The sequence below is a fragment of the Sinocyclocheilus anshuiensis genome, unplaced genomic scaffold, assembly GCF_001515605.1.
Source record: "Sinocyclocheilus anshuiensis isolate Anshui unplaced genomic scaffold, SAMN03320099.WGS_v1.1 scaffold979, whole genome shotgun sequence".
NCBI classification, from domain to species: Eukaryota; Metazoa; Chordata; class Actinopteri; order Cypriniformes; family Cyprinidae; genus Sinocyclocheilus; species Sinocyclocheilus anshuiensis.
This window is the reverse complement of record NW_015544223.1, coordinates 1,196,228-1,209,349: the sequence shown is the minus strand read 5'-3', so window position 1 is coordinate 1,209,349 and position 13,122 is coordinate 1,196,228. Positions and strand designations below refer to the sequence as shown.

The 13,122-nt window shown below is 36.8% G+C and overlaps 1 protein-coding gene across 1 annotated transcript in view; it reads left to right on the top strand.

The window, feature by feature from the left end:
• Nucleotides 1-13,122, top strand: part of ascc3 (activating signal cointegrator 1 complex subunit 3) — a gene marked incomplete at its 5' end in the record, with an annotated part of 88,994 nt that overhangs the window by 12,152 nt on the left and 63,720 nt on the right. Inside the window, one exon of the mRNA XM_016497978.1 lies at nt 3,456-3,590. Within this exon, the coding sequence (XP_016353464.1) occupies nt 3,456-3,590 (135 nt within the window). The remainder of the gene's footprint in view (nt 1-3,455; nt 3,591-13,122) is intronic.

Below are 13,122 nucleotides of genomic sequence, written 5' to 3'. Positions count from 1 at the left end.
AGTATTAATTTTCAGAGATTTCTGAGACTGTGTTTCTGAGATGTTTGTTTGTTTTTTCATTATAAATATTAGAATAGTTAACATAATGCTAGTAGATATAATAATGATAAGCACATAAATATAAACAAGAAGCATTTTTGAGGACGCTTCGTCTGTTTTTTTTTTCTTTTGATTTAGCGAATATTTAATTTAGTTTAAATGTTTTCCATTTGCTATTGAAACTGTGAAAAATTACTAATTGAAATCATTAAGATTTATAATAATACTTTTATTTAAATGGATAGTTCCTTCAAAACTAAAAATGCTGTTATTTAATCACCCTCATGTCATTTAAAACTGATATCACTTTCTTCTGTGGAACACAAGATATTTTGAAGAATGTTGATAAGCAAAATTGACATCCATTTTATGGACCCAAAAAAATCTAAAAATACCTTAGTTTATGTTGCACAGTAGAAAAAAAGTAAACTGTAGGGAGTTAATATGTTAGAATATTATGTGCAAAGAGAACAGTATGTCATTTTTTTGGTCTCCCACACCATCAGTTCATTCAGTTAAAGGACAGTGAGAACAGAGAGAGAGAGAGAGGTCTTTTTGCCATCTCATAACTGTCTTGCTTTTCTGTTATTGATTGTTTTTGTCTGGGGTATTGACTGCTTTGCAAGGGCAGCCTGAGTGTAATAGGAAAATTACAACGCTCTTTTGTCCTTTGACTAATATGGCACATAGACACCGCTCTGCCCTTCTGCACATCTGATGCTGCTCACTGTGGATGGAGCTTCTGCCTTGTCAGACTGAGAGAGAACAATCCAGAACTTAAGAGGCCAGATGCACTTGTTAGCTTTTGCATGTAAAAGACCCACCATAATACTGAATTTGTTTTTTTATTAGTTTGTTATTTTTTATTAGTTTGTTTTTCAGTACTGAAAAGTACAGTATTGATAATCAGTTCATTACAGTGGCGAGGCCAGAAATCTCCAAGTGGGTCAGTAATGTGAAATTGGATGGATGTTTATTCTGTGCATCATTATCCAAAGGTATTATTTATGATTTTATCAATGTGGGTTTTTTGAATGAGTGAATTAACCCTTTAGGTGCCAGGGTTTTTTGGAAAAATGCTGGATTTTGACATCAAGATTTTAAAAGCTTGTGGCTTGAAAGGGCTTAAAGATAGAGATCTACTGTAAATTAGAAAAATGTTGGGCATGACCGAAAGTTTATGTGGGGTGTAAATATACTCATCTAATTTGCATATTATGACGTCATCAGGGGGCGGCCCTCTTAAATGTCATAATATTCAGGAAATAATAGATATTGAATTGATGTTTTAACTTATTTATTAACGTTTTTTTTTTTTTTTTGTCTTTTTATCCTCATTCCAAATGATCATAAAAGAGGAAACAACAATAAAACAGGAGAAAAAAAATTATTACTATTTTTAACTTATTTTTTAACGTTTTTTTTTTTTTTTTTGTCTTTTTATCCTCATTCCAAATGATCATAAAAGAGGAAACAACAATAAAACAGGAGAAAAAAAATTATTACTATAGTACTATACTATATAGTAGTAAAACACATGTGACCAGTAGCCTACTTTTTGATCAGTTCATCAGTAATATTCAGGAAAAAATAGATATTGCCCTGCCACCCCCATCCCCGTTGGGCCAAGGGTCGAAATGATCACTTGTTTGTGCTTTGTGAACACTCTCGCCTTGCACGGCGGTACCATTGCGCTGCAAAGATGTACCGGGAGAAGCGCAATTATTAGACGACCGATCGTCATTTCCAAAAGGCAGTTATTCCCCTTCAGAGTCAGAATCGGCGAATAACATTTGCAACACATCCTCACGGTACAACTTTTTATTAGCCATTTGGTGATTTTCTCTCACAAATCTCACAGCTTACACGCACGCTATGAACTGAACTGCTTCCGCATCAATGACAGATAGCTCACTTGCTCTGCTCTTTCCTCGAACACTTTGAATAGGAACATGACGTCATTTTGGTCTAGAATCAAAGTACTACATGTCTGCCATCTAGTGGTAGGGAATACAAATGAGATATTACACCATATTAGGAACTACAGTCTATTTGATTAAGTATGACGTCTTGTCGCAATTTTGCGACTTTGGCGCTAAGAGGGTTAAAGCATTATCAGTTGAGTTTCTAACAGCTCCCTACTTTGGGTACGTTTACACAAAATTGTGCTAAAATAGTTTTTCGCATACAGACGACAACGTTGTCAAAACGATCCCCATTCACAAAAAAAAAAGACTTGAAACACTATATTATGCATGCCATGCCAGTAGTTGGCGATGCCACTTTCTAAAGAAACATTTAATATGGATGCTCATGACATCACCATTTTCACAAATTTGTGTTTTTGCTAGTTTACATGGAGACGATAACGGTATCATTTTCAAAAACTTGCACTTTGAAACCCGTTTTCAAAAGTTTGCGTTTTCAGACCCCCAAAACGCTATTGTCATTTAAATAAACGGCCAAAACGTATAAAAAGTTTTCCATTTTTAGTTGAAAACGGTGCCCTTTAGATATGGCCAAAATCATTACCAAGTCATTTTCAACCAAAATATTTACCACAGTTTAATTCATTTTCATCCACTGCAAGGAACAACATCATGAAATAGTAATTGCCCGAAATCAAAGACATAACAAATTGAAATGATAGCCATTAAAGCATCACACTTTTCAGACAACTGATTATATTATTTGTTCTCTTATAGTATTTTTACGCTTGTTTAGAACAAAACTGACAAATAAAATATAAATTAGGGTGACAGCATCAAACTTGAAAAGATAAATGTATATATTTCTAAATATTTAGTAATAATAATAATAATACTGAGTTGAAGACATACTGACTCAAGAAAAACTGAAGATTGATTGATTGATTTCAATCTGTTAATTTATAAGAAATGTCTAAATTCATCAGAATGAATTGTCTTTCCCAAAATCTAAATATGAGAATGAGTCGTTTAGTATCAACCAAATCAATAAAATGACTTTGATGACAAATGAAAACAACTCAAAAACTGAGGCAAAACCATGTGACAAATGATCTGTGTTGCATTCATATAAATAGCAGTTGCAACACTAACGGAGAGCCAAGCCGATCCGTTATAGGCACAAAATAACATTATTACGTCTTTGTAAAAATACACAAATTATAGATGTGGTTATTTTGCAGTTGTATTCATATTCTCGCTGCTTTGATTGGGTAGAGCAGACATTATTCTGTGCAGTGGCCTCGTCCTGGGTTCAGTGTATTTAAAATGGTCTGTTTTACCTGGTATTTAATGTATGGAATTGTTCCTGCCTATGTACAGTGCTTGAGTTCAGTCATTTATGATGTGGTCAGGCAGCTCACCGTCAGGTGATTTCCAGACCACAAGCGTAACTTAACCAAGTGCTGCTGTACTCTCTGTTTGTTTTAGGTGATGGTGTTTGTACATGCCCGCAACTCCACCGTCCGCACCGCCATGAGTCTGATCGAGATGGCCAAGAACCGGGGAGAGCTGTCATTCTTTCAGGTCGACCAGGGTCCAGACTACGGCCAGTGTGAGAAACAGGTAAATGCTTGCAGTACATATCAAAGTACATTTCACACTGTGCTTTCCAATCCCTTTTTCATTATTATAATTTGGTGCAAGGATCTTTTTAAAGATCCACGCTTTTTCTGGACAGTTGGCGCCTCGGATCTGAGGATAAATAGAATAATCTCTTCAGCGTTCGCTTTCCTACATATTTTATACCCATCATAGAAAACCTGCATCGCACTTCTGTTTAAGACAAAGAAATTCAGAGCGGGTTCTCTTCAGCCGGACTCGGACGCAGCCAAACAAAGCGGTGTTATTTATGAGCAGTTATTCACCGGCTCTGCAGGAGAGAAAAGTGAGAGAAATTGAGGTCAGTCACCTATGCTAGCAGCGGCGCTTTCTGAGAGAATGGTAAACACTGGCGGGAGACGTACCTGTGAGGGCCGAACGGGTGCGGACGCTTTGAAATGAAACCTGAAGATGATGCAGCACTAAACTTTTGGATGCTGCCCTATTAGCTGGAGTGGGTGTGCAATTAGAGCCCCCGCAGAGGCTGACATTCAAACGCCGCTCGAGTGTGCTGTCCTGCTGCTGTTTGAAGATGCACTTAGACACACTAGATGAGACCAGAGCACATTCACATGCGCTTTACGTTTTGTCAGAGGAATTGCGCCGCACTTTAATAGTTGGAAAATGTTTTTAAAGGTTCCAGTGAGCCCACTTGTGATGTCAGTCAGGGTTTCTTGTAACAACAAAAGGCATAATTTTGATTCAAATTTCAAAGGATTTTATACTCTTTCTCTGACCCTTATAACCTGAAAAAAAAAGGATCAGATCTTCTATTCTATTCAGATGATTTTGGTGCTACTGTACCTTTAAGACACTCTTATAATTACCAGGATGGCATTCATGAAAGCAAACCAGGTTTCTAAACACTTAATAGGCGTTGATGTATGCATTTTTTTTTTCATTTAATAGCAAGATAAACAGACAAAGACAAAGTAATAAAAATGGCATATCCTTTCTATGAGCTATAGAAATAAGGTCATTAGAGTAGATGGCATACTGAACTGTGATATATTAAAAAGAGTGAATGAATGAATGAATGAATTCATGTTTTCTTTCACTTCAAATCGATACAGATTTCACAATTTGATTCAATTCTAATTCACAAGCTCTAATTATTTTATTTTATTTTTTTATTTTTTTTCAATCTGGATTCAAATATGATTAAATTGGAAATATTACATGTACAGGTCCATTTTTCTTAGGGAAAAATCTCAGCTAATGCTGTAAATTACATAGGAAACCTTATAATATTGAAGTTTTGAATTAAATGGCTATTTATTTTTTATTTTTATTTTTTATTTTATTTTTTATTTTTTTATATAATCAACACAGTTGTATACAGTCTAGGGCAATAATCACACATTTCTGTGATTCATCATGGCTGATCGCACTAAACATCAAAATTTGTAATCATATATATGTTTTCACATTGAATCTCCTACTTAATGTGGAAACAACATAAAGACATTATTTTAAATATTTGTTTCTTATCAAAAGTAACCAAGCACAGCTGGTGCACTACAAATAATGTTCAATAAAGTTTTATGGCAACACTTTACAATAAGGTTCAATTAGTTAATGTTAATGTATTAACTAACATGAACAATGAACAATAAATGTATTAGAGTATTTGTTAATCTTTGTTAATGTTAAAGGGGTCATATGATGCTTTTTTAAAGATTAATAACAAAACATACTTACAGTAGCTGATTCAGAAGCACCAGATTGTCATAGCAAAGTCAGAATTACCTCCTCTCCTAAGTTCATGAAACGGTCGTCCATAAAATGCATTGCTGTTCTGCTGTAAGTAATCTTAAAAATTCCTAAATGCATCTACTTTCGGAAGGCCAAACAAAGTGCTTTTGCTTTCGCCTAGAAACACACAGCGTTTTCCTGACATGGCTGCTTCAACACTAACTGCGGTTACTGAAACCACGCCTTCTTAACTTTGAGTCTTAACTTTGATAAAGAATATCTCTTTGTCATGCTATACGTAATTATTTGTCATGCTATACGTGCATTCAGACGATGGCGGTGTTGAAGCCATTCTTTTGTTTGCCGTCAAACGGTTGACCACTGCCGTGTGTGTATCCTGTCGCAAAATGTGGTGAAAAGTCCTACACGGCGGTAATAATGTGATTAAGGTGTGTACATGTCTTTACTGCACTTAAATAATGCAACTAAAATAGGAATACTCCACATGTCTTAATTCGATTAGTGTTTACTTCGATTATGACTTTAGCCGGATTAAGGTAATCAAAAATCTCTGTTTACATGGTAGATTCTTAATCAGAGTATTGTCTTAATTGTATTAAAATCTGAGTATTGTTGTCCATGTAAACGTACTGACTGTGCAACTGCTTTGACATCATCTGTATTGTATAAAGAGCTGTAGAAATAAAGGTGACTTGACTAGACTAAAAGATCATTCTTGAGATTTAATAATCAGTATAAAGAAGTTCATGGTTGTGATGTCATAACCACGCAGATTTCTCAGTCATTTATGTAGATTTGTCGTACACCGCTGCTGTTTTCCCCTTTAATAGCAAGGTGAACAAGGTTTTCTGATTATCCTCATGTTAATGTGCTGTATAAGCAGTGGTGATGTTCACACAGGTCCAGTGGTTAGGACCGACAGCGGGGGGGGGGGTTTGGGTTAATGGTTCCACTTGCCTGGTGTTGACTGTGTCCAGGTTTCATTAGTCACAGACTGGAGCTAGAAGAGCGTCAGGCCTCTGAAGAGGTCTGTGATAGATTTAGCTGATTCAGACCTGTGCAGACAGACAGACGGATCAATAAACTGCTGGACTCGACCCACTGCTACATCACCTCAGGTCCAGACTGCATGCTGGAAACACGGGACCAGATGCATGTATGTGTGTGTCTGTGTAGAGATCATAGCTTCACGTCTTAAACCCAAGAATGACGAGTGCGGCTTTTATTCATGAAATCTATCAGGATGGCTCTTGCTGCTGTGGTTAACCATCTGTTAGCGGTGGGCGGTATGACCAAAATCTTATATCACGGTGTGAGGAATTTTATATCATTTATCTGGTAATTGTATATGTATCACAGAAATCCAATGCAAAATGTTTTATAACACAACCATAATGGCTCTTTTTGACAATCAAGTGAATTAAATACTTTACAAATTAAACTCATTTGATTATTTTATTTCTTGGAGCAACTTCAAAAACAGATTCTAATGGTGTAACACGACTCAAGGCTGTAACACATTGTTCTGTGTGAGTGTTCTCTATTCTATATTAATTCTCGTCTACAACCGATGCGAGCAGTGCCGTCGCCACATGAAATAACTAAATAGCTCAAATGTAAATCAAATAAAGCTGCCTACAATGGAAGTGCTTGTCTGCAACAGTCTGCGTAGTTCATAGAAGTGTTGTCACAATACTGGAACTTCTCATTATGATACAATACCTTGAAAATATTGATGTATGAAACCATTTTCGATGCCACTGGGGGAAAATGCCATTCATAAAGACTAAAGGCCCGTTCACGCCAAGAAGTTATAAGTTCTAAAAGTCATTCTCAATATTAAAGAATAGCAGAGTTCACACCACAGCTATAATGATAAAGGCACAGAGAAACGATATCGTTGTAATCACTTTCAGAACGATTTTTTTTTCCAGCTGATGAACGATAAAAACAATGACAGCCAATCAGAATCAATCCTGCTGTGACGAGCTCAAGAATTTAAAGCAGCAGATGCGCGTGTGCTTAGAATAAACAGACGATACCGTTGACTGGTGTGTACGCTAATATCGTTATCTTTATAGTTATCTTTATAGTTATCGTTCTTGGTGTGAACGGGGCTTTAAGGTTTGTTACTAGGGCTGCACGATTTGAAAAAAAAAATCGAATTTGTTTATTTTGGTGGATAACCGATTGAATCTTTCTAATTTCTCCTTTGTTGTCAACAAATTTATAAATGCTTCTGTGAAATATTTGGTGCGATGTAAAATGTGTTATAAGTGACGCAAACTCACGGCTCTTGCAGATATGGAAATTGTGTGAAGCAGCATTAACAGCGAACCAAGCCGCTCTGAGACACTGAAATCATTATCACGTGCTGCTCACGTGCAAATGAACACAGTGCTGCGCTTCACTCTGAAATACAAGCATGTATTGTTGGAATCGCATTGAGAACAATTTTTCCAGCTGAACAGCATAACTATAGTGCTGGCTTAAAGCACACTGGTGTGGATTTTGATATAGTTATCATTATAGTTATTATTCGGGCCTTTAAGGAAGTACTTTCTGTATGAGATGCGGGATATGTACACACATAAAGGTGGATGCACTGCTCTCTCTAAACTCACAACACTTGCAGAGATGGAGATTGTATGAAGCAGCATTTACTGCAAACCAAGATGTTCCGAGACACTGAAATCATTGCTATCATGAGCTGCTCACATGCAAATGAACACAGTGCTGCACTTCACTCTGAAACACGCATTCATTTAAAATCACAGCCTTTGGGAAACAGTGCCATGCAGTGATGTTGATTTTATTTCAATTAATCATTCAGCTCTTAATGTTACTATAACGATGACTGTAACTATAAAGTTTTAATCATTCCGCTTCTATGAGAATAGCAAAGACCACACCACAACTATAACAATAATAACACTGAGGACCAATATTGTTGGAATCACTTTCAGAGCAACATAACTGCAGTGCTGGCTTAAAATAAACAGCACATTGTCATGCATTGGTGTGGACGTTGATATAGTTGTCATTATAGATATCGTGGCGTGAATGGGCCTTTAATTAAATACTTTCTGTGAGTGTGTGTGTATTATAGATGAGTTGTGGGATATGTACACACAATGAGGTGAATGCACTGCTCTCGAGGCTACAGTCACACTATAACTCCATATTTAAATCTCCCAGCAAAAAGGTGGAGTGATACATTTAGTAACATTTCTGTGCGTCCCACGGGCTCGGCCAAGACAGATGCCGGCTTTAATCTACACCCCATTTATGTGACGCAGATATTAAATACATGAGACCATAGTGTTCTCCTCAAAGCCACTGCTTAGGCAAAAATAGGTTTTGTATGATAAATAACATAAATTCAACAATATGTTGTGTGTAGATGTCTGCTATGTTTTAACGTGTTACAGAATTGTGCTACTCGTAATAAACTGATTACGCTGCTTTGTTGCATGTATTTGAAATGCATCTCTGGTATTGTAGTACAAATTCAGAAAGTGTCACTTGTTACTTTGTTGCTGTGTTCTAACACATTAACAGCACTGACGATAAGGAATTGGAGTGATACATTGATCACCACGAAGAGCTCCGAGCCAATAAGTGCAATTTAAGTGGTGTTTCTTTAAGGATTTTGGTGATATGTTGTAGATTCTTTCTCTTCAGGAGCAAGGAGCCCCCAACTATGATACCTCTGATAAGCATTTAAGGCTGTTTGTAAGGATTGTGAGGTAAAGTGTGCTGTAACATCACTATATCTTTGCTTAAACCTTAACAACACACACTCACACACAGAGAGAGAGAGAGAGAGAGAGAGAGAGAGCTCTCAGTACTCACCTTCTGATAACACACAGCTTATTTACTTAGGAAAATCACCCCTCATTAATATTAATGTGCTCTTAATCTCACATATGAATATGGGTGGGGGGAGGGACAGATCATCTGTAAGGTCAGTTATATAAAGTGGGATTGTTTATAATTCCGTTAAAGTCAGAGGTGAGCATACTCCATAATGCTCATTAGTGCGTTTGAAGAGGCTGTCAATCAGGCTCAGATATCTTAATGCATTCTCTAAGATAAGAGCCTCTATAAGCACTTTTTCACCCTGTGACTCTAAACGCTCACTGGTAAAGAGCAGGAATCTCTAACTGTGTGTGTATATGTTTGTGTGACATTAACAAGCTGGTTAAGTGTGTTTATGGGTGTTAATACTAGTTAATCGCAGCACAAAAACACAGCGTGTAGAAAAATACTCTGAATTAATTATCTGTTTGCTTGTATTATTTATATTTAATAAAATATATTTTATCTTTATATTTTCCTTTTAATCTTTTATGTTTATCAGGGCTGCATTTATATAGTAAAACTATATAAAAATAAAAGAACTATTTTCCATTTTATGTTTTTATTTATATTTTAATTTCTTATATTCTAAGTTTGATTGAATACTGTGATGGCAAACGTGAATTTAGTCACATGACCCTTTAGAGATCATTCTATTATTTATTATTATCAAAGTTAGAAACAGCTGTTCTACTTAATGTTTTTAACATTGTTACTGATGTATGTATGTATATATTTATATATATACTGTATATCTCCTGTGTGTAATAAAATCTTCAAATCTTACTGTCCTCAAACTTTTGAATGATAGTATGTTGTATTAATTGGTTCCGAAAAATTTTCACATTTTTATTTGACCAGAGTAATTCATATTTTCAAATTAATTAACTAAACTTCACAAATGTTATATTTTTAAATTATTGAAGTTTAGTGAAATATTTCAATAACACCTTTATATGTGTCCATATTTTTGTGCTGATGCGTGTGAATGTTACAGACAGGTTCAATAAGTCCATCTCTCAGGGTGATCTGCTTGAAGGACTCAACATATTAATAGAAATGATGAATCGAGATCCTTTCACATGCCCTCTGACTATTCATATCCCATTCACACTCCTTAAGCACAGAGCAGCCCATCAGTAATGCCACGTTACAGTATTCAGGAGACAGCACCTGAGGTTATGTTTTCCCAACTATTATGTTTATGTAGGTGGCACAAGACATACCAACATAACCAGCGCCATCACGATGAGTGATGTGCTTTACTGCGGATATGAACCTGAACCCTCAAAACTGCATGTGATTTATTGCAGTCAACTGATGGGTTGCAGACAGCACTAAAAAAACAATTACAAATGAAAATTGAATGCAACTAATATAATTGTGCATTTATAATGTCAAAAAATATAGATTTATAAACAAAATGACAGCTACTCTGTTTTGGGGTCTTCCTCACTGATCTGTCTTGCGTTAAAAGCATGACTTAGTTCAAACCCTTCTGATGACCTCTGTCACGCACTCAGATTTCACTCTTTCAGACCGGAGCCCCTCTGTTACGCTCCTGTGGTCTCCCATACAGCCTTCTGTCCCTGCGTCAGATCCTCCTCTCTCTCATCGGTGGATGAAAGGAGACACCTAGTGCTCAGACCAGCAATCCACATGAGCGGTACAGAGAGAGAGACGGCGCTGACGTATCACAGAAGATGATTAAAGCAGTCTAATGCCGTCATGGCAGTCTGTAGAATCTGGCACGGACAGATCGGTGGGAGCTGTTAAGGTTTTTTTTTTTTCTTCTCTGTGAAGGAAACATCAAGTATGACAGCAGGCCTTCTCTCAGACGGGAGAGTGTCTCTTTCTGTCTTCTGAGCCCCCTTGGCCTCATGGGACAGGTCTGCAAGATTTAGCGCATTCATTTCTTTTGTTTACGCTTTCAACTATTTTTAACTTCTCTCTCTCCTGTGAGGATGGCGTTATTCAGTGCAGGACAAAAAGGCTTTGTTGTCTTGTCTGCACAATTAAGTCAACCAAACGCTCAGCCAGTCTCTGCGAAAGCATGTGGAAGTAGAGCACTTCCAGGAAACAGCAGGAATGCACTTTGGTTTGAATCAGTTTGACCACAGTTAATAGAAATATGTAATCGTAAATATGTTAGAAATCAGATCTTTTTTAGCGTATATTAAGTGTTTTTCCCTTCTCATTTTTCCTTTTTATTTTCTCTTTTTCATTTACTCTGTATTCTTTTCTCATTTTTCTTTTCCTATTTCCTTCCCCCATCTTCCCTCTTTCATTTCCCTTTCTTTCTCCATTTCTCTTTCTATTTCCATTACTTCACTTTCCTTCATCCTTTTCTTCACCTCTTTCAACCTTTCCTTTCCTTTCCTTTCCAACTAGATTTAATTTCAGCATTTGTAAGACAATAGAAAGTTGTGCATCTCTTTTTATTACCATCTTTACTTTACCAATGCGACCATTACCCAGTAAATTACTTTAACTTGTCAGTTTAAAGAAGTACTTAGTGTTTTATTCTCTATCATTATGCATTGAAATCCAGCTAAAAGAGATGTTACAATATTTGTAACAAAATATAGTATGTTGTCAGCTTAGAACAGAGATGCAGCAGAAGTGGTGGAATGGACATTGCCAAAGCTAAGAAAATCACCATGTGTCAGTGGGAATGAAAGAGATTGTGGAAAAGAAAGAATTTGAGTGTCGGGTCAAATGCTCAGTAAATGTCCCTGTCAAAGTAGACATATTAATACTCGTAATGTCTTTGCGTTAGCAATGAGCCTCTGTTGATTTCTCAATTAGGTGTTTTTTTTTTTCCTGAGTGTCATTTGAGAATCAAAGGTCATTGTGTTTGCGATGGCCACAGGCTGCTCGCTCAGATCTCGTCATGTCTCAGTATCTATATCACCCCAGAGGTGTGTGCCATGTCTCCGTGTGGTATGGCTACTGTCTGCTTGTGTTAAGGCAGAGTAATGGCTAATCAGCGCTGTCTGCCGCGGCCGGTGGAAGGCAGCTCCGGCTTCTGCTTAGCGTGCAGGGAAATAATCTCTCTTCAGCGGCCCTTAATCAGCCTTGATCAGAGAGCCGATGCACTGCCATCTTGAATCCAACCTCCGAACGTGGACGCCTGCCCCAGCCTCACTTTAACTTACACTCAGAGAGCGCTGCATTAATACTCTGTGACACCTCAAAGCAAACTCAATTAGAGCCTCCTGTGAGCCTCGCGGTGCCCTGGAGAGCGTATGCCACTCCTCACCATCTCAAACACACTCTTGCATGCGTTTCATTGGATATTTCTCTTTTTTTACCTTTTTAGGGCCCGAGCACTGCGGTGCGAGGACCCTCTTGGAATTGCTCCGTTTGTATTCCTCCTATATTTACCACTTTAAATGCATAATGCTCGCCGTTCGCTGTTTTACTAAAGCCACCCCATGGCGGTGAGCCCGGGTGCGAGGGCCCGTTCATCGCTGCTTGCAGCTTTAATTATTTATTGTGATTACTTATATATAAATATAGATGATGCGTTTTCAGCTGCTGGTGAGTATAGGAAATATGTGATATGTTTAGAGAAACTAAAACAGAGCTGCTTTCCATTCTGGGCTTAACAATCACCAGATTGTTGAGGTGAACAAACAAAAATATATTTGTAAAATCCAGATCCATGATTTTAGTGTTAAACTTCATCCAGATTGTTTATTTTATTTTATTTTTTGGCATTGTTATGTTGGTAATGTTTTACAAAAAGGTATGTTTTATCATCAGTTAATGCAGTATTTAATAAACTAACTTATTTCTTATTTTTTATTTTTAAGTAAAATGTATTTATTTATTTATTTAGGAAAGAAATTACTTCGTTTATTCAGCAAGGACACATTAAATTGATGGAAAGTTACAGTAAAGTATTTTACATTGT